Raw genomic sequence first — 21860 nt, 5'->3', positions numbered from 1 at the left:
CTTGTTTTAATTGTATATGTTTATATACAATTTCTATTAGCGTTACTAATGAGATCTCTTGTGCGATATGTGTTTGAATGTGTGACGTATTGTTTTGACAGTGGCCACCATGAACTTGTACTCGAGAGCAGACTGTGAGGGTTGCCCCTCGTTCTTGGTTTTCCTGTCAGGGAGATGGGGACTGTAAAAGCAGTCGTGCCATGGAGTTGCATGGGGTAAAGAAGATTAAAAAGAAGAAGAACCCTACAGCATGTGAAGCATTTTTCACAGTACTTAGAACACAATGCATAATGGATGCTAGTTATTATTTTATCATCATTACTAAATAAATATCACATGATTTCATCTTACATAAATAATGGATAAGTAAATATAACTAGCTATTTTTGGCGTGTCTGGGGACGCCAGATTGGCAAGGCCACCTCGTGCTCTCGGGAGAGATATCTTCATGCTTCTCAGGCACACCCGGGCTGTGCTTCACATATGTTATTATAAATTTAAAAAGTTGTTTGTGTAGGCAGACATACCCAAACTCTGGGTTATTGTTTGAATCTGAAATGTCCCCCGCAGGTCCTCAGATCCCTGCTTGTGGGGCTGTTTTGAAGGCTGTGGAGCCATTAGGAGGTGGGGCCTGGCTGGCAGAAGTAGGTCATGGTGGAGGGAGGCTTTGAAGGTTATATGTGCCCCCATTCCCAGCCTGCTTTCTCTGCTCCCTGGCTGCCATCATATGAACAAGCATACTCCCACTATGGTATATTGTCACCCCCACCTCAGTGTCTTTCCGGCCAGGATGGACAGAAGCCTCTAAAACCCAATGCCAGAACAAGCATCTCTGGTTTAAGTTGTTTCTGTCAGGCATTGTGGTTACAGTAATGCAAAAATAACTGACATAGTCTGTATCCTTGGAGAATTTGGGCTCTTCCAATCCTTGAGACTTAAACAAGTGATACTTGGGAGCTGGGGTGTTTATCTTACATCAGACTATCATAGCTCAGAACCTTTCTAGAAAGTCCTCACTGGGGTGGGCTTTCGGTGATGAGAAATGGCTAGCAGTCCACCATGGTCACTCCACCATAGTCACCCCTCCATATACAGCTGCCACTGGGATGGAATGGCATTTCCTGTCCCCTTTCTGAACTAAGAGAGGCCAGATCTCTGGTGTGAATGTGAACAGACTCGGGCCAGCATTTAAGAAACAGGCATTGAGTGAACGCTTTAGAGGAGGGCCTGCTTACTTCAAGGTCCATTTTCTACTGGATAGAAGCAACAAGCTGAAAAGCCTAAAGACTATGAGGCTACAGAGTGGGAGGGACTTAACTCCCGGGGTGACTGTGTGGAGGAGAGTCTCTTGCTGCTCTGGAACCTCGCTGGGTTAAACCACTGATGAAGGGACGAAGTTGGTTGCTGAAGTTTCCTAACAAATACACTTTCAGCCAAGAGCAGTTTGTGACTTGATAGCATGTACCATGGCATCCCCAAAATGTGTTAACTGGTTTGAGTATCCATGTTATTTATTCACCTGGGTCTGTTCTTTATCCCAAGCCCACTAATAGACAGACACAGCATTCCTGAATCTGTCTGATGGTGAGAGCAGTCCCTAAGATGTGCTCCTAAAGTATTTTGGGCTTGTGGGTACACCTGGAAGAGCGAAGTGCCTCTTTGTGGGGTATCCTTTGGAGCGGATGGTGCTCACATGGCAAATTTTCTTCTAGATCCATCATCCTCAATCTCAATGTCATCCAGCAACCTAGCTGTGGAGAGAGATGACCATGTACAGGAAGCTTTGGGTGGTAAGATATGAATCAACATTAATCCAGACACTGAACAAACTCCCTGCAGATTACAGAGTACAGAACGCCCACCCTCTCATCCATTTTTGAAGCTGATACTTCTTATGCCCAGCCCAACATTCCTGGGGATGCCCTACAGCCAGTTGTCAGCCTTGGAGAACTTTACCATTATTTTACTCTGTAAGTAACTTCTAAATCCTAGGTGGGAGGAACTCAGAGATTAGTAGGTTCAACACTCATGTCTTATAGATGAGGAAACCGTTTGTTGAGAGGAAGTGTGCCTAAGGCCAGAGAGGCTGTTAGACGACTAATCTAGTGTTTCTAGGCTCTGTTGGACCAGGCTACCTCTGTTTTCCATTCAGTTTCCTAAACAGGGAATTAACAGGCTTGCCAGGTGGAATCATTTCTACCCAGAATGAGTTAATCTGAATTAAAATTAAGATTTAATTATATATGTATGTATATGTGTATGTGTGTGTGTGGGTGGGCGCGCGCTAAGGCATGTGTGTGGAGGTCAGAGGACAACTTGTCAGAGTCAGTTCCCTCCTTCCATCATGTGGATCCCAGGCTGCCTTTACCCACTGAACCATTTCACTGGCCCTAAAGTTAGATTCAAAACTACAAATGTTTCGCAATCTTTTTGTCCTTCTCCTATTCCCATTGAAATCTCTGTATGTTTTAAGGATGGGGGCTAGATAGCTACACATTACAAGATGGAACCTCAGGGGACCGCACCGAGAAGAAACTATGACAACAGCTGTTTCTACACTTAACAGCTGCTCTGATATTCTATTGTTAAAGGTTTGGAAGTGACCTCTCTTCTTCTTTCCCTGACCGCACTCCATTCACAAGTGACAAATACACACGACAAGGGTGACATCCTCATTTTTGCAGTGTTGACTTTAGAACTGACTTCTTGATGGTCAATCTCTTAGGTCTGTGGAATGATTAAAAATTACGTTTGGTGCCAAAGCTCTTAATTAATTTTCTCTTGTTAAGTCCTAATAACACGACCCACTGGAGCAGAGAATGCCCCATTTGTTTGCTGGAAGGTTCTGTCAACTTCAGCAACGGAAGACAGCGTCTTTAGAGAGATGACTGAAGAGGAGACAGGTGGAATGAGGCCATCAGGTATAATCAGATCTTGGCGAAGGGAGGTGAGTGTGGAACCATGAACCTCCAAGAAAAGATGCTGCTCCAAATAAGACCAGATCGTACAAGGAAGCCAGGTTCAGGCTCCGTCTCTGTCTCAGCCGTGACTAAATTCAGATTGTGGTACAGCTGGCCAACCTTTGCTCACTGCCCACTTGAAGGGGACTGCACGCTGATCAAGTGTCTCCTATCCTGGGTACTGATAGTTCTGAGGAGCTACCATCTACATGCACCCTCTGGGTCCTCTCAACCAGCCTCCAGTGATGCTGTTCTTCACAGAGGATGAACAGGGAGCAGATGGGGGGTGCAGTTCATGTAAGGATGCAAAGTAAGCAAGAAACAGAGTGAGATGTGGCTGTGGGCCCCAGACCATTCCATCTTGTCACTCCTGTCGGTCCAGATGCCACCACTCTGACATCAGAGACTCAGTTTCTCCTGTTCTTCCCATTTTGTCTCCATTGGTTCCTTAAATGTTTAATGTCACCTGTCCTATGTCCCTAAGCCACCTCTTCTCTGAGCATCCCTCCCACATTAACTCGGGAAACCCCACAGCTTCAGCTCTTCCTATAGACCTCCAAATCTGCTTCAAATCTGACCCAACTTTCAGCAGAATCCTGGGCATGGACTAAGGCTTCTTACCTTTCCTTATCATCTCCCTTCTTCCAATCAGCCACCAACACTTGCAGGACTGGCCCAATGCCCCCAACATCTTCCTCTATGTCACAGTTCAGAGGAACCACCTGTGTGCTATGAAAGGTCTTTCCCACCTCACCCTCTCCAAGACCCTGATCCACCTTCCCTGGCACTCCTCATCTGTGTGGTGTACAATGATTTGTTTCTCTTGATACAAGCCCTTGGTTTAGAGACAGTCTTTGCCCCTCTGCTGAGACTTTCAGCTTGCGATGGTCTTTTTGTTTTGGTTATCTTTGCCAAAGCATACCCTTAGGTCCCTTTTGTTTTGCTGAGAATTGAACTCAAGACCTTTAGAAGAGCAATGACTGCTCTTAACCACTCATCCCAGCCATTCCACAGGCTGTGTGAATCCCCAGGTCATCTCTATACCTCTTTCCTGCCCTGGTTATTATAAGCATTATCTCAGCCAATCTCTTCTGCTTCCAGTCGGCCCATCTCTGACCTGTGCTTCCCATGGGTGTTAGATTTATAGGTTTAAAAATGTATGTCTAATCAGACTTTGCTAGGTAAAATTCTGTCATTGCTTCCCATCCTCAGTGGAGTAGTGTCACAGTTCTTAGCAGATGACTTATGGCCCTGTGGCAGAGGCCAACTTCCCCAAACTTATTGCTCATCGTCAACCTCCTGCTCTGGTTCTTTGCCATTGAACCATATGAACCCACTCAGTTTCATAAGCATACCTTGTTCACTCTGTGTTTCTACACAGACAAGTCCCTTTGCCTAGAATATTCTTCTCCCTTTTTTGGACAAACTTTGACTTCTCTTTTATAACCAGCTTAAGGGTAAGGTTCTTTCTACGAGTGTCTTGGGGTCTTCAAGAGAGTTTCTTGCTCTCTGCTCTGTCCTGTCTTTCTCTTTGCCTCTGATAGGCACCCTCTCATAGTAAGTTATCCTGTGCTTGGAGTCTGAACTCTTGGACAGATATGTCTCATTCATCTCTCTCTTATGGTTCTTGGCTTTGGGGAAGAACAAGGCAGCCAGTAGGTGCTATTGAATTAACAGATGCAGCCATTCCAAGCCCTTTGACCCAGTTCCCCTTCCAGGGACTCGTGTCCGTATTCAGACCCCAGCACCAACTCCGATTTCTGAGTGTCAACAATCACTTCCCTCTATGAGATGTAAGATCCACCAGAACCGGTGCCTTTTGTGTTTGAGTGTGTATGTACAGTGCTCTCTCAATAATGTTTGTGTATGAATGAATAGATTTCCCAAGTCCATGTCAGGCAGTAGAATTAGATTTACCTAACCTAAAATACCCTTCTCCAGAGGATATCACAGGCGGACAGACTATCCAAATTTCATCCTAATTTCTAAAGTCCCTTTCTCCATTGGCATAAAAACAGCGCTGACTTTTTAAAAAGATACATCAATGGCTGACCACCTGAGTTCCAAACACAAGACTGGAACAGATGTGGCCCAGCGAACTTCGGATTGTTGCGATGGTTATGGCTGGGCTAATTTCTGCCTCCTTTGAAGTCTGCCATGTTACGATATTGCTAGGTGAGGGGTCATCCCTAACTGGTAAGTATAATTCCATATAGAGCAACCAGAGATAAAATAGGCCATAGAGGGGCCGAAGAGGTGGCTGGCTCAGTGGTTAAGAGCACTCTTTGCTCTTCCAAGGGTCCTGAGTTCAATTCCCAGCAACCACATGGCAGCTCACAACTGTCTGATGTCATCTTCTGGTGTACAGATGTACATGCAGACAAAGTACCCATACACATAAAATACATGAATAAATAAACCTTTAGAAAAAAAAAACAGGCCATAGAAAGTGCTCTGGAATTGGAACCAGATGTTCTTGGTCCTATCCTCAGCTCTCCTGTGTGCTTAAGCTGTGTGACCTGGAGCACAGCTGTCCTGGGCCTTCATGAACCTGTGAAATAGGGATCACAGTGCTCACCCCTCTCATCATCGAAAAGCTGTTGTACCCTCATCGCTTCTTTCAAGGGGTTTGGTGGTTTGTTGTGTTCTCATTAACTTCCACTTGATTTTCATAGCATGCACTGGTCTAGGCCAGTGGTTCTCAACCTCCCTAATGCTGTGACCCTTTAATACAATTCCTCATGCTGTGGTGACCCCTCAACCATAAAATTATTTTCACTGTTACTTCATAACTTTAATTTTGCTACCATTACGAATTGTAATGTAGGTATTTTTTGGTGATAGAGGCTTGTTAAGGGGGTTGCAACCCACATGTTGAGAAGTGCTAGTCTAGGACCATAAGACTCTAAACCGAGAGGTGCCTGATCTTTGGGGACAGTTTGCATCATGAAATAATATATTACCCATTGATGTGCTCACATCCACTGTCATTGGCCTTAACCCTGGAGATATGCTGCATCCGATGGGGAACCTGGAGACCCTGGCAGCCACCTCAGGCAAAATCTTTTGATGAGAACTAAAGACCATTCTTGGAAAGAATCATTACTCTGGGTTTTCCCAGTGCTTATCGATGCTCCTAAAAGCCAGCTGGGTGGCTATAGCTACGAATGAGACAGACTTGGTTTCACCAGCAGTAAATAGACAGTGTTTGCTCTTGGCTTCCAATGGAATCTCTCCAGAGTGTCCCCACCATCCTGAACTGTCACACTACCCTCATCATACTACTCCCAATAGAGAAGCAAATATATTTTTAAAGATCCATACATAAAGAACTACCCGTTCAATGCTCACGCCCATCTTTACTATCCATGGCTATTTAGCAGTGTTAGTGCACAAATTGTTGCTGGTGTTTCAAAAACAGAAAATCCAGAAGCTTACAGCAGCCGATGATTAGACTCTTCCCTTAGCCCCTTTGAGCCAACCCTGGCCTGGACTTATTTTCTTTTCTCCTGGCAATATAATTTTATCCAGGTTCTGCATTGCTTAATACGAGTAGTTTAGACCTGTTGGATGTGGATTCTTTTACTCAACATTTTTTTTTCCAATCAATATTTCCAGGGGATCTGAAAACTATGCTCAGGTCAACCCTGCGATGACATTGTGGATCTCCTTTTGCTTTTGAGCCCAGGGATAAGCCTGGACTCAGAAGCTCGTGGTAGTGGGACGTGGTGAGGATTCTCCGACAGAAGTGAGCCTGAATTGCCATCTCGCACTCCTTAGACAGATGCCAAGTTTGCTTTCTAGTGAAGCTGAGTGACTAGCAGAGACCAAAAATAAAAACATCTCTGGTGAATGTTGCAGCTTCTGTTTGATTCTCCCTTCGGAAAGCCCTATATTTTTACACCCACCTGTGTTACCCATACTACTGGGGACAGTACTGCAGAGGAAGAGCAACTGATACCAAATGTCACCTTTACAGCCACCAGCATCACAACTACCACAAGGATCCGCTTATGGCTCCCCACTGCTGTCCATCACCTCCCCATCCCACCTCCCCCCCACCCCCACCCCCACCCCCGTTTCCTTGTCTAGGTCACAGGGCACTCTCTGCTTTATTTCACTTCCCAGCATTCTTTATGGCCAGGCAGCCTGTCCTGGGAAAGCATTGAACCATAGGTCCTATTTTCCTGCTGAGTTAGCCTACGATGCACCTTTCAAGATTTCACAATCTGAGAAAAATAAGAAAAATAACCTTTGTCCCCAGGGTTGATCTACCGAATTAGTTAGCGCAGAGAGACAGAATACATTGGCTTAGATAAACCCACAAGGTCTGGCATTCCTGTGATCAGGCATGGCTTCTGTGATCAGTAGGATAGTCTCTAGGTCTTTTCAGTTTCTAATATTAAGTGACCCCAAAGAAATTCACATCACCATCATCTCAGCCAAATTATAACAAGGAGATGTTATCCTGTCACACAGAGCAGGGGCGCACATTTGACGTGACATGCCACTGTTGGAGAAGAACAGTGCGCTCCTTTCATGTCCCCAGTACTGTGACTGGGGCCTCGAGAGTCCCAGATGAGGATGTATAGCCAGTATTTCAGCATGCTTCATTCAGAACAACCAGAGCCATTTCCATCCCCTCATTTGCATGGAGCAAACTGAAGCATAAACCTAATTAATCTTACCAATAATATCGGGGTAAAAACCCGAGAGATCAGAGAAGCAGGAGGCAGCCACAGTCAGTTCCTACCTCTTCCATTCCTCTGACCAAAAGGTCCGAGATTCTGTCTCCACCCTGCCTTATCACTTCCTGTTTCCTCTCTGTACAGACCTCCAGACCTCTATGGTTAACTAGTGGCTAGCTCCGCCTCTGACTCCAAGCAAGCTTTATTTGTCAGAGCGCAAATAGATTATCACACAACAGGAAACCTTTGTAGTCAACAGCCACAATCATCTGTTGAAACAAAAGCAACCCAACCCTCCACCAACTGTGGTGGAAAAGAGGAGCACCACTGACTTGAGGATTGGCTAGGAAAGAAGTGGGAACTGAAACAGTGAGTCCTAACTTTTTCCTAAAACACTGACGCTTTTTAAACACACTCTTACCCAGATGAATAAAAAGCCCCAAAGTCCACGGTGAAGGAGGGGCTGAGGCTTCAGAACAGCGTTCTATTTCCTGCTCCCAAATGTGGCTCCTGGAGCTGTGTGGAACCCCATTCCTACACATACCGTACAAACCACTAGATTGGAGAAATCTGGGGCACTGGAATAGGCTTCTAGAAGAAGAAAGGCCGGGGCCAGAGAGATGACTTAGGCTTACTGCACAAGTGTGGGGAACTAAGTTCTGATTCCCAGAGTCTGTGAAGAGCCAGGTGTGGTGGCGTACCCGTGATTCCAGAATCGGTGAGAGGGGAGGCAGACAGAGGTAGATCCTTGGAGCCCACTGGCCAGATCATCCAGCCTACACCAGCAAGTTCCAGGACAATGAGGGACCACAAATTAAAGGTGGAAAGTACCTGAGGACAACACCCTAAGTTGTCTTCTGGCCTCCCTTTCCACAAACACATGTGCTGTGCGAGTGCACACTTATATGAGCATGTATGCATGAACCTTCATTCACATGTGATCCACCCACATGTATGTACGTACAGAAAATCAAAACAGAAAGACAGTTCTCATAATGGCTGCTTCTGAGTATTTTACTATATAGACATGCCACGTTATAGGGTGTGCAGCTGAGAAGCCTTCCACTCCCTGCCTAAGGCAGATGAATTCACCAAATGACCTTCTTTACCCCAGAGGCAAGCCTCATCCTTGTCTTCAAGTGGGCAAGATAATATTTGTTTGGAAATGATTTCACTTGATCTTCTTTGTCCGGCCCCCCTCCCCTTTCCCAGCCACCTCTTATGCCTAAGCTATAGTCTAACCCTAGATCATGGGTCTCGCCCAGTGCTTCTCTGCTTGACCTCCAAGTAGAAGGGATCCTGAGGGATTGTCCCATTTTCTTACCATGTAGCTCATTTCTCCTCATGGAGCCAAAACCCCAGACCCACCTATGCACACCACGTCCATGAAGCCGTACATCCCGTAGCAGATCTGGAAGAGGAGGTCTTGGCGCTGCCATTTTGCTGAGGGACTGAAGGTCGACCAGATGAGCCAAGAGATACTGGCGATGAGGAAGAGAGAACCCAAGATGGCGGCGGCAATCTGAACCTTCTCGATGACCGTCAGGGATATGGCCTGCCACTGGGGAGGAGAGAGAGCGGCCGATTAGCTGCTTGAGTGCCTGGATCCCGTTCCCACACTCTACTGCTCCAGCAGCTCACTGGAAGAGCTTAAACCAGGGTGCTTCCCCACTTGGAGAACAACTTTGCAGTTTCATATTCTGTTTTTGATGCAGAGGTGCCCCGCGTCATATAAAATGATCAGATATCATTGTCAGGAGGGGGCTATAGGTAGGCATGGCTGAGGAGGAGACCCTTACACCTGACTTTCACAGACATAGAAATCCGAAGGCGAGAAGGCAAACAAAGAGCTGGTGTGGGTGTTGTTCCGGTGCAAGAATATTCCTTTCAGCAACACGGTTGATTTTCTCACTAATAGGTGCCAAGAGGGCACGGGTCTCTCTTTGACTGTTTTGTTTTATCTCACCTTGCACGCCATTTAATATGAGTGTCAGAGATCAACAGTTTGACAGAGGAGAGGACATGGGATGTGGGCGTAAGGAAAAAAAAAACCAGCTCACACTATACTGATTGCATTTTAACTCTTTCTTTTTCAAAGAAAAAGCAGTGTACTTATGGCAGTATTGAGTTGGAGGCTAAAGTGTGGGTGAGTTTTGGCTGTGGAATTTATGATTATATGCTTTATCTATCGAGCAATGTCCTAAATTAGCCTTGAGTAGGATTTTTTTTGTTGTTGTTGTTTTGTTTTTGTTTTTGTTTTGTTTTTTGAAACAGGGTTTCTCTGTGTCGCTTGCACCTTTCCTGGAACTCACTGTGTAGTCCAGGCTGGCCTCAAACTCACAGAACTCTGCCTGGCTCTGCCTCTGGAGTGCTGGGATTAAAGGCATGCACCACCACCACCCAGCAGCCTTGAGTAGGATTTTAGTTTAGGCTTGTTTCACTTAATAAGTATTGATTGTTTCTATGTGCCTGGCCACTATGCTAGGCGCTGGAGCTAAAGCGCTAGACAAGACTGGACAAGACCCTTGCCCTGTGGTACCCACAGCCTTGGGGGCACATAACTAATAATTTACATATGCAATCTGTCATGGATCTGCATAATATCCTTCAGGGAACATTCCCAAGAATCACTGTGGCCTAAACACAGAGGAGAGGCACAGTGCCTTTCGCCTGCCAACAGGGACCCCACTCTCTGCCATCATTGGCTTGGATGGGGTAGGCCAGTGGTCTTCTGAAGGAGTCCCCCCAGTGGAGGCTTCCTCCTGGACCCCAGATTAGGCACAAATCACACCCAAACACCCGTTTTCACAGAGATCCTTTATTAAGTGGGCTTAAAATGACTGCTTTCTGACTCAGGCAGAAAACAGCGGCAAATGACCTTACAGGTGTGATTTTTAAGAGGAAAAAAGGGGGAGGTCTGTCTTAGAATGGGCTAGGATGAGGTGGGAAAGGAGACAGAGGATGAGGGAGAAGGGCACAAGGGAAAAGGGCCAGGGGCCTTTGTCCCAGAGGACAAAGAACTGCCTCTGGATAGATAGGAGACAGACACGGCACATAGGAAAATGGCAGAAACCCCATGTTAGGACGAGGCGTTTCATTTTAACTGGGCATGTTAATTAGGTGATCCAGAGGGGGCTTCTGTCTGCTGGACTTCAATACTTTGATAGCTGGACCTTGATAGTCAGCCTCAGGAGGAGGAAGAGGCCAAATAAGGGACTAGACCATGGGAGCTAGCTTTAGGAATGTCATCTAATGGTTTTATCGAGACAAAGGGAAGCGGAGAGAAAGGCAAGGCCTGCCAGAGCCACATGTCCTAGTGGGCTAGTGTCCTTCACCTCCAAAGGACAGTAAGTACTGGAAAACACTTCACTTTTAGTCCAGATGTAGGACATGGGCCTTAACATTTAATTACACAGATAGCATCCCATTACAGAGACTTAGCCCTTTCAATTTTCCAGTACTTTCCAGCCTAGGGTTACACATAACAAAGTCATTTTCCAGAAGACAGTCCTATCATATAGACGTCCCTCATGTACAATAAATGCCTTTTCCATGGCCAACACCACGCTGTCTAGAAGAGAGTTCCTAGTAAGTATTTTGTTTCTACCATTTAGGCATCCCCTCCTTCTCCTGCTCCTTCATCATCCCAAAGATACAGAGGCATAGAAAAGTCCTCTTCGTCCCAATAATCTTCCCTTCTGTTCCTAAGCCACCGAATGAGGCCCCTGACCAGAGTGAGCGTGATGAAGTGGGGGAACGAGGTGCTGTGTACAAGAACTCTTTCTTGTCCTGTGAGAGGCTCCATGGAAGTGTATAGGAGGGACCTCAATGAGAGAGCTGAGGAGCAGAGAGAGCTCTGAGATCTGACAGGAGGGCTTAGAGAGGGGAAGGGCATCAGTGGTACCAAGCTCTGCTGCCACCAAACACCCGGAACACCGGAATCTCATTCTCAACGAGGTTCTGATCCCCAAATCCTAAGATTTTTTTTTTCCCCCTGTGAACTCTAGTCCTGCAGCACCTGGGAGTGAAGGGACAAGGTTGGGGTGCCAGGAAGGGGCAGCAAGTAAGGGGCAGCAAGTAAGGGGTCAGAGGACCCGATTCTGGTGGAGCTGTGTCCCCAAACTTGTTGGGTGTGAATAAGAAGTTAGTAAATCACAATGACTGTCAATTTTCCCTTCTGTAGAGAGGCAGTTAATTGGTCCATCCTATATTTTATATTAGGAGTGTTAAATGTGAAGCTAGGGCATAAAGGGCATTCTTTACTGTTTCAGTAAAGACACAGATAAACTTGTCGAGGCAGGGGTGAGCCTATGTGTGTACGTGTGCCCGGGTATTATATTAGGGGATAGTTGCCTGGCCTCGGGAATTCCTGTTGCAGACACCAGCCTGCTCCTCTGCTTCAGAGCTGCACAGGCTCCAGCAGGTTCCCAAGTCCCTCTGTGCCTCCGTTGTCTAAACCCGTGCATCCGGTAATAATAGCCCTCGCTTCGTTGACTTGTTTCCAGGATAAAATCTGATAATGCATATGCACTGACACTTAACAAGCAGTAATTACATGTTTGTCAATATATCATAGTCTTCCTTCATTCAAGGGGAGTGCATTCCAAGGCCTCCAGTAGATGCCTGAAGCCTCAGACAGTAGTAGACCCTATATCCAAATATGTCGTGACTTGTGCCTGTTGATCTGTAGCCACAATGGCTCCTAAGTAACCAATGGGTAAACAGCACAGACAGCTTGAATGGAGGAACAAAGGGACGACTCATGTCCTGGGTAGGATGGAGCAGGAAGTCATGACATCTTCTCACCCTACTCCAAACAGTACTCGATTAAAGTTTTAATTTTTTTCTAGCGTTTTCCTTTTAATATTTTTTTGGTGGCAGTGGGCCACGGTTAACTAAAACCACAGGAAGATAGAATTAATGAAGTTGCCATTCAGCGGTATCAATAACAATGTGGGAAGCAGTCAATGAGACTCACTAGGCTATGACCCCTTTCTTAGTAGGTATTCTAGATACAAGCCTTTGCTGTGGGATGTTCTGTATGTCAAATATGTTGCTCTAATTGGTTAGCAAATAAAACACTGATTGGCCAGTAGCCAGGCAGGAAGGATAGGCGGGACAAGCAGAGAAGAGAATTCTGGGAAGTGGAAGGCTGAGTCAGAGAGACACTGCCAGCCGCCATCATGACAAGCAGCATGTGAAGATGCCGGTAAGCCACGAGCCACATGGCAAGGTATAGATTTATAGAAATGGATTAGTGTAAGATATAAGAACAGTTAGCAAGAAGCCTGGCACGGCCATACAGTCTGTAACCAATATAAGTCTCTGTGTTTACTTGGTTGGGTCTGAGCGGCAATGGGACTGGCGGGTGAGAGAGATTTGTCCTGACTGTGGGCAAGGCAGGAAAACTCTAGCTACAAGCCTTACTTTGAGAATGTCACTAATATAATTCCCTATAGTGAAGACTTGAGCTATTTCTTACATCTTCGCCTGGGACACAAACCAGGAGCTGAGAGAGCCAAGATATATGGAAAGGTACCTCCCAGCTAGGATGGCGGAACCCTATCCATAGCTCTGTTGGCTTCTAGTCAGGTCTGCCTGCTCCAACCTCTACTGCGGATGGTCCAGCTGGGCTTTTTGCACAGACGGTGGCCACTTGTAGCAGAGTAGGCAGTCATGTCACACGCTTGGAACAATTTAGGACACAACCACACAGCACACCTTCGAGTCCCAACTGTTTCTAGACAGAAAAATGAACTGGCATTTACTGAGCGCGCACTACTGCATTTCCAGGATCAACAGAATCAGAGGGGTCCCCTGTGCCTAGAAACTCATAATTGAAGTCAGCGGAGTAACTCGGAAATAGATGAACAGGCCAATATTGCCAGTGCTGCTGCCATTTGCTTACCCGATGCAGACTCAAAATAACCTTTCTTTACGCCAAGAGGAAAGCTATACCTGAATGATTTTTTCATTATATGAGTCAAAGGTGGAACCAAGATGGGGGTGTCTTGGGGTGAGTTCATAGATTTTTGGATCTGACCTTTCCTGAGGCCTGAGTCAGCTGTAAAGCGAGGGGCGGGTTAATGCACTCAGACCTCCACTGCACCCTGAGGACGTGGAGTCAGCTGTTGCTTGGCGCTGCTATTTTAAGATGTTTCAGGATCTGAGACAAATGAACAAACGGGCTGAAGATGGAACCAGCAGTTGGGAGGGGCTCCCCATCAAGAGGCTGAGATGCCTGGGAATTTGACTCTTTCCTCCCACGAATTTCCTGAGAGTTCCTCCATGGGGAATGCCACAGGGCAACTCCACATTTTTAGGTGCTCCTCAGTGCAGACGAGACCCTACTACAATCATCCACTCCCAAGCCTCCTGGATTTGCAAGGTTGACTCTGCCCCACTCACAGAAGAGGGAAAACGTCAGGCATCTGTGGGCTCCATCCTCACTGTCTCGCTGGCTAATTGATTACATGGCTGCTTGGCTGATGACGTGTATGTGGAGGTATTTGCAGAAGCAGAATGCTGTGTGTGTGTGTGTGTGTGTGTGTGTGTGTGTGTGTGTGTACATACTATCTTCACTGGTCAACTGCTTGATGTGGCTGATTGGCACAGGACCTGTCAGCAATTGGGGTGAAGATGGCTATGTCAGCAGAGGAGGAGAGGAGAGAGTGGGCAGAGAGCCCTGAGTTCTGCCAATCTGATTGACAGGTCCCTACTCCAGCCCTGGCTTGGCTTTCCCTTACCTCTCATGGTAGCCTTTTGTTACTATGACGTCACGGTTTCTTCTTCCTTATTGTACACCCCCTCCTCCATTTTCCTTGCCCCTCTTTTCTGCTTCTTCTCCATTCCTTCCCACGCTGTCCCTTGTCACAGAAAGTGTGGTCTGTGGGCCAGCAGGAGTAGCCCCTGTAGCTTGCTAACAATGCAGGCTCCCAGGCCCTGAACTGAACTGAAATCCACTCCATAAGACTCTAAGTAAATCACAAGCACATCAAAGTCTGAAAAACACCACTGAGCCGTCTCGTCTGCACAGCTTCCTCTCAAGCCCTTGGTTTTAACTTGAACCTCACCTTTCCTGCCATGAACCCCCAACTACCTGTTCTCTTTGTCTTTGATTTTCTCTTTTCTTCCTTCCCTCCCTTCCTGTCTTTCTGGTCCTTCCTCTTTCCTCCTCCCCCATTCCTTCCTTCCTCCTTTCCTCTTCTCATTAACCTATCTGTTATCTTATTCCGTCTCTTCCATCCATCTCCCCTGACCTCTTTCCTCATATATCGTATATGTCTCTCTCTGCCCAGCCCTCCCCTTCTTGTCTAGACTTAAGGGAAAAGAACACCTTTCATCCTCTCCTGCAAGCTGCCTTGAACCTGAGGTTCAGCAATTTCCCTCCCACGAAGCAGGTAACGAGGGAACCTCAGGCTGGGAAGCCCTGGATTTACCTGGAGAGGATTCTTTGTGCTTATGGCGATGACATGGTACTTGTAGTAACACAGCTCACAGCTCCAGCAGCCTCTCTCACTGATCCACTTGATGAGACATGGCTGGTGGGTACATTTCACAGAACCGTCACAGCGGCACGGGCTTAGCAGCTCTCCCTGTGGGGGAAAAAGAGGGACTATGGTGAGCTTGGAGCCCCAGTCCAGTGGGTGATGGATAGGTGGATGGATACTGAAATCCTGATCCGGTCCACTCTGATAGGCCAGATAAGCCTACTCCATCCAAGCCACAGCTCTGTCTGGAGGCACCGGAGTCTACTGAAGAGGCCTGGGCTTCACTGTTCCTACCCTAGAAGCCAAGCAGCTATAGTCAGCTAAACTACCAGTTCTGAGCCATCCCTCCTTCCTGGTATGGCACAAAACAATGCTTCCTAAGCTGCTTAAGACCTAGGATGTCCATGGACGCCTTCTGTAGTCCAATGGTGTGTGGTAGGCGCCTCAAGTTTCTCTTTAGAAACTCAACCAAACCAAAATACCCACAGGGCTAGAGAGGAGACACAAATGACAGACATCTGCTGGAGGAGACAGGAGTGATTTGGGGAACACAGACTGAGAACAGGACAGCCACCTCCATCACCAGCTAGCTACAGATGAGGGAATATGATAGCTTTTGTATTTTTGGTAGTGCTGGTGACTGAACCCAGGACCCCGTACAGACTATTCCCAGCTCTACGGGGAATCTTTCTCTAAAACTTCTCGGTAGCCTGATTGTCACAGGTTAAAAGTATGTCACACGGGTCACTTTGACCGAGTGCAGAGAGATGCCTATAGGCCATGGGACTCGGAACTTGAGTCTTTGCGTTCTCCTGCAAAGACACTGGTCCATGCTGGGCCCCTGAGTGGAAAAGAAATGTAGGTCAGGCCTGAATCCTGGGGATCTTGGAGGCTGGCCAGTGTCCTTGCCGAAGGCCTGGGTTGCTCCAGCCAACTTTGGGGCTAAGGACAAAAGACCAGCTTAGGAGCATTGGAAGCTGGGAAGCAAATCTGGCCAAGCTAGATGGTGTCAGGATGGGAAACCCCTTGTAACTGAAATGTAGAGTGTGGCTCATTCTCCAGAGCTGCCTGTGACACTTCAGACAGCCACGATTGGAAACTCTGTCTCTTGTCACCTGATATGGTGGCCCCAAAGTGCCTCTGTGAACCTCACCGGCTAGTCTTCCCTCCCTCTCCCTATCTTTTTTTCTTTCTTTCTTTCTCTCTCTCTTGCTGTTTTTTTTTGTTTGTTTGTTTGTTTTTTGATTTTGTTGTTTTTTTTTTTTCAAGACAGGGTTTCTCTGTGTAGCTTTGGAGCCTGTCCTGGATCTCACTCTGTAGACCAGGCTGGCCTCGAACTCACAGAGATCCACCTGGTTCTGCCTCCCGAGTGCTGGGATTAAAGGCGTGCGCCACCACCGCTGCCCGGCTTCCATTCCCCTTTTTTTTGCTCTCTCTTTCTCACCCTCTTTCTCCTTCCCAGCTCCCCACCCACCCTCTTTGCTCATTAACCCCCCATTGATTCAGGTCTTACACTCATCTTCCTAGGGACCTTAACATCTGGGCTCTGCATTCCCTTTGACCTTACTCGGGGCTTTGCCCTTGCGTCTTACTCTTCCTTTGCTGTCCATGTTTCCGGGCCAGGTCACTCATTTTGGATCCAGCTCCTCTGTCTGAGTCCTATCCAAGGACCCAGCCCCGGCCCTGAGCCCTGAGATACTAAGTTTGGGAAAAGGCTGTTCGAACCACTTCCCTGCTTCTTTGAATGTTTCGTCATTTCGGAAACGGTGCCTTGTTCTCAACCGTGAACGAACAAGCCCAGGATCTCCTGGCCTCTGAGTGCATCTGTCTGCATATTTAGTCACATTCGTCGCTGTTGACTCCAGAACCAGCCATCTCCTTCTTATGATTTCTGGGATCATCTTTCCCTTTCATTTCAGCTCCCATACACAAACAAAGCCTTAGTCTTGGCTCGTGAGGGGTCCTTTTGTTCTCAGTCTACTCAAATGGTTAATTTTGTTTTTCAGACGGCTCTGATGTCAGTTCCCGCAGGGGGTCATCCATCCTTCTCCAGGTGGAGATCGGTACTCTAACCTGAGAGGACTTTCCACTGGGTGAATTTAGCATGTCACTCAACACATGCCCACAAGGATCTAGTCACGTACCTATCTGTCCTCCAAAGGGAGGCAGGGGTGAGGTTTACATCTTCGTACATCTTCTCCCTGGTGCCAAGCCCTACAGTAGAAGGTGCCTGGCAACCTTTTGAATGACTAAATGAAAAAAATAAGCCAAATGTTATTCTAGGCTCCTGCATTGCCCACTCTATGAGAATAGGAACCATGTTAATTTTTTTTTTTTTTTTTTGAGACAGGGTTTCTTTATGTAGCTCTGGTTTCCTGAGACTTGCTCTTTCGACCAGGCTGGCTTCAGACTCACAGAGATCTGCCTGACTCTGTCTCCTAAGCGCTGAGATTAAAAGTGTGCCACTACCGCCAGGCTAACCATATTCATCTTGTTAGCCTAGTAATTTTTGCAGTACCTGGAAGCCCACGCACTGTGTGCAAAGACTTTCCTGGGTAGCCGAGAAACTTGGGTACTCAGCACCACAAACTATCCATCACCTAGTTCCCCATGCTGCTCCTCAGGAACTGACAGCTTCTCTCGGCTGTGGCCTTTCCCAGTCCCATTTCACAGCACTTCCCAATTAGTCTCCAGGTCATTGCACTGTGACTCACTCCCTCACAGGGCAGAATTTTGCACAACTTCGCATCCCTAGCATTCAGTACCATTAGACAATAATCTCTCTGACTTGGGCCGCTGATCCTGGGCTTATTTGTGTGATGAAGAAGAGGTTTTACTCCTCCGGGACATAGCCGGTCTCGGGTTCTGCGATGCCTGTCTGCGAAGAGGAGGCAGGAGTTGTACACATTGCTGGCCCCACGGTGCACCCGGCAAACTCCCTGGGGTGCTGAGTGTCTGTGCTGTGGCTATGAGAAGGAAATGGGAGGGGGGTGAGTGGAGCGAGGTGCTGGGGGAGGGGCAAAGCCCTCATTATTCACGGCAGCATGTCCTAGGCTCATTAATTCTAACAGGATGAGCTGGGCTTGATTAATCGGGTTGTTAAGCAGCCATGTGAAGTCGCCGATCAGGTAAAAGACATTACTTCCGGTCGCTGGCAATGAAACGAAGTGACAGCGGCCTGCACCCCTTGTTTCCCGAGCCGCAGCTAGAAGAGGTACGAAGACGCTCCTGGCTGGAAGCAGCCGATAACGCAATCTCCGCTCTCCGCCTTGGCTCTGTATGGGGACCTCTGGATCTCACTAGAGTCCCTTGAACAGTCTCATACCTATCTATAGAGGAAGGGTGTTTAGCCCAGGCTGGCCCCAGTGCCTGGCTCAGGGGCCAAGAGGCCAGAGCTGAGGTGTTTCCCCTGGAGCAACTCCTTAATTCCCCCACATGTACACTAGACAGCCCCAAAGGCAGACTGGATATTGGTAAACAGGGTACCAAAACTCTTTTAAAAAAGTATTTGTCTGATGAATAAAGCAATGTTAGATTTTAATGAAAAAAAAAATCCACAAAGCTCTTTTAAACAGCATTTGTGCAAGCGCTATGCTGATTGCTTAATATATATGTATGTATATATATGTATGTATATATGCATGTATGTATATATTTTATGTCCCTCAGGATGAAGGTCACAGTCCTTTTACTGATTAGGGTAAAATGCCAACTTAGCCTGGGTCCTTCTGGTTATTTATACCCACACATCTTCGGGAACAAAAAGATAGAAATAACTGGCAGCCCAACCGGGATCATGTTAAACTTAATGAAGATGCTCTTCACAGTAAACTCCATTAAAAGCTAAAATGGAGGGGGAGGGGCGGTGGGGGCTGGAGCAATAGCTCAGTTCAGTTGGTAAAGTGCTTTGGTGCACACGGATGAGGACCTGAGGTTTGCTCCTCAACACTCACGTAGAAGGTTGAGCTTAGCGGTGTGTGCTTGAATCCCGGAACTTGGGAGGCAGGGACAGGGGGGTCCTTGAGGCTCACTAATTAGGTGACCTAGCTTAACAATGGCAAGCTCCAAGTCTGACCAAGAGATGTTTCAAAAGTAAGGTCGATTGCTGGGGGGTGGGGTGGGGGCAGCAGCGGCGGCGCCACATGCCTTTAATCCCAGCACTCGGGAGGCAGAGCCACCGGATCACTGTGAGTTCGAGGCCAGCCTGGTCTACAGAGTGTGTTTCAGGACAGCCAGGGCTACACAGAGAAATCTTGTCTTGAATAAGAAAAAGAATAAGAATAAGAGGAGGAAGAGGAGGAGAAAGAAGAAGAAGAAGAAGAAGAAGAAGAAGAAGAAGAAGAAGAAGAAGAAGAAGAATAATGCAATGTCGTAGAACCAGTCAGTGACATGGGGAACATGAACATGAGAGGCCATGGCTTTCCGACCAGCATCAGCCACTGAGCTTTGCCACACTGAAGTCTGTGCTGTGAGTCTCTCTCCGTCTCCTTCCCTGGAGGAGAGGGAGGGTATTTCTGGCCCACCTCAGGCCCCTCAGCCAAATCTCCCATGGCGGCCAGCTACAACCCTGTCTCCTCTCCTGCTTCATCATGCACAGGCTGGTACTGCATCATTTTCACATCCTCTGAGATTTAGGCCAATACCTAGTCTCAGCGTCACCCCAGCCACTAGGCAAGCTGGAGATGCCCAGGAAAGGTGTACCCTAAGGTGTGGACAGGCTCCAGGGTGTGGGGAAGAACAAAAACCCTCTAGCTCAGCTTCTGAGGCACCCCCCCCCTTCGGTGGGGAAGCTTATAATCAACTTCTCTTCAGAGTGGAGCAAACTCCAATGATCAAAGAGGCTCACTAAACGCAAAGGGACCAGACACTTCCTCAGTGATCTCAGGGCTTTGGGACAAGGAAGAAACTGGTCCTCCAAGGGGTGGAGTGTTTGGGAGTGGCTAAGAAAATGTGTTTTAGAAATCAAGCACTTTGGTTTTGGATGCCTCTTCACCCATTACTAGCTAAGCAAATGGAGGCACCCTTTGTGATGCTCTGTGTATTTACCTTCCAAGTACAGATGACTCTTACCTCCTTAAAGGACCAAATGAGATGAAACATGGTAAGTGCTTCATCTAAGTCCCCAGTATAAGTAAGCCCTCTTGCTAAATTAGTTTTAACTCATATTTCTTTAAGACTTCAGGTTTTTTTTTTCTGTTACAATTCCGTTTTTTGTACTGTCTATTGGGGATATTTTATTTGTACTGAAATGTGATTTTATTTGTATGTTAATAAATAAAGTTGCCTGGGGGTCAGAGCTAATAGCAAGGCATTCGTGGCGCATGCCTTTAATCCCAGCACTTGGGAGGCAGAGCTAGGTAGATCTCTGTGTGGTCAAGGATACAGCCAGTATTGGAGACACACGCCTTTAATCTCAATACCAACCATAGAAAATCTGGAGGTCTGTACAAACAGGCAGTGATGAGGTGGTCATGTGGTTGGGTTTACAACCAATGAGAAGGCAGAACAGAAAGTCTATATAAAGACAAACACACAGGAAGTAGGTCTCTCTTGGCTGAAGAGGCTAGCTGCAGCAGACGCGTAAGGCTCTTAGCTCTAATCTCTTGGCTTTCTTCTTTGCATTGGTTCTGTGTTTCTTATTTAATAAGATGGTTGGTTACATCTACACTGTCGTGCTAAGATCAGTCAAATGGGTAAGACAGGACAAGAGACTTAAGAAAAGGCTCGGCTGGGTCACAGAGAGAAGTTAAGATTAAAGAACATTCTAGGGGAAGTCTGTCCTTCTGGGACAGGAATCAGGATGTGGTGTTCTAGATTCCCAGTCCAGAATTGTCCTGGTGTTACTACAGGACACTGGGAATATTTGGGGGACGTTTAGTTTGGAGATGCTAGACAAGAGAAGAACCCAGGTCTCTTGGGTTGACACTGTGTCACGGGCAGGAATCAGGACAAGGTAGATTTCTAGCTGTGGCTGTGACTAACTTGGTGGGAGGGACCAAGAAAAGGACGAAGATTCTTCTACCAATGGGGCAGTTGGTAGCCACGGTTGTTTCTCCATTCACAGATTTTTGTGTTTGTTCTTGGGCTTGTTTCATTTTTTGCCTCTTTCAGTGTGAAGATCTGGCTTCAAGAGTCCTTAGGTTACCCAGTTGCTATGGCAACTCCAGGTAAGCCTAAGACTGCCTTTTTTTCCACTCACCCATAACCAGGTATCCCAGCCACTGAGCAGGAAGAAATATATACAGCATCTCGTGGCAAAGACAGCCCCATGCTGGGCTGGAGTTTGCTGTTCTGGAATGCCAAAACAAGGAAACAGTAAAACACCAGCCTTAGGGCACAGTTTATAGTTGTTTTCCTTTATCGAGACTCATGGTGATTAAGAGCTTGGCTCTCCTCCTAGACAGTCTTGGCTTTATCTAGGCTCTGGCAGTCTGTGTGACCTTGATCAACTTGTCGACCCCTCTAAGCTGCGTATGCCCATTCCTTTGTCCATTCAGTATTTATGTACTATGTTTCATCTTCTAGATGGTAGGCATAAAGTTCCCCGGTAGAGAAAGACAATAAATCCGATAAGCAAGTCCATTGTGTCTGCCTAAGATATGCTGTCATGTGCTGGGGAGAAAATAGTCACAGAAAGGGAAAAGAGATGACGGAGGAGGACAAGGCAGACTGAAATTCTAAACAGGATGGTGTGGCGATAATCTTCATTGTCAAGTTGACTG

The 21860-nt window shown here is 47.0% G+C and overlaps 1 protein-coding gene across 2 annotated transcripts in view; it reads right to left on the bottom strand.

The window, feature by feature from the left end:
• Marchf4 (membrane associated ring-CH-type finger 4) overlaps positions 1-21860 on the bottom strand; it is a 120093-nt gene that overhangs the window by 7206 nt on the left and 91027 nt on the right. For both annotated transcript variants that reach the window (XM_059278267.1, XM_059278268.1), the window contains exons 2-3: positions 15088-15243; positions 9017-9209 (exon numbers count right to left, since the gene is read on the bottom strand). In XM_059278267.1, the coding sequence (XP_059134250.1) occupies positions 9017-9209; positions 15088-15243 (349 nt within the window). The remainder of the gene's footprint in view (positions 1-9016; positions 9210-15087; positions 15244-21860) is intronic.

The sequence above is a fragment of the Peromyscus eremicus genome, chromosome 13, assembly GCF_949786415.1.
Source record: "Peromyscus eremicus chromosome 13, PerEre_H2_v1, whole genome shotgun sequence".
Lineage (NCBI taxonomy): Eukaryota > Metazoa > Chordata > Mammalia > Rodentia > Cricetidae > Peromyscus > Peromyscus eremicus.
This window is presented reverse-complemented; position numbering and strand designations above follow the sequence as displayed.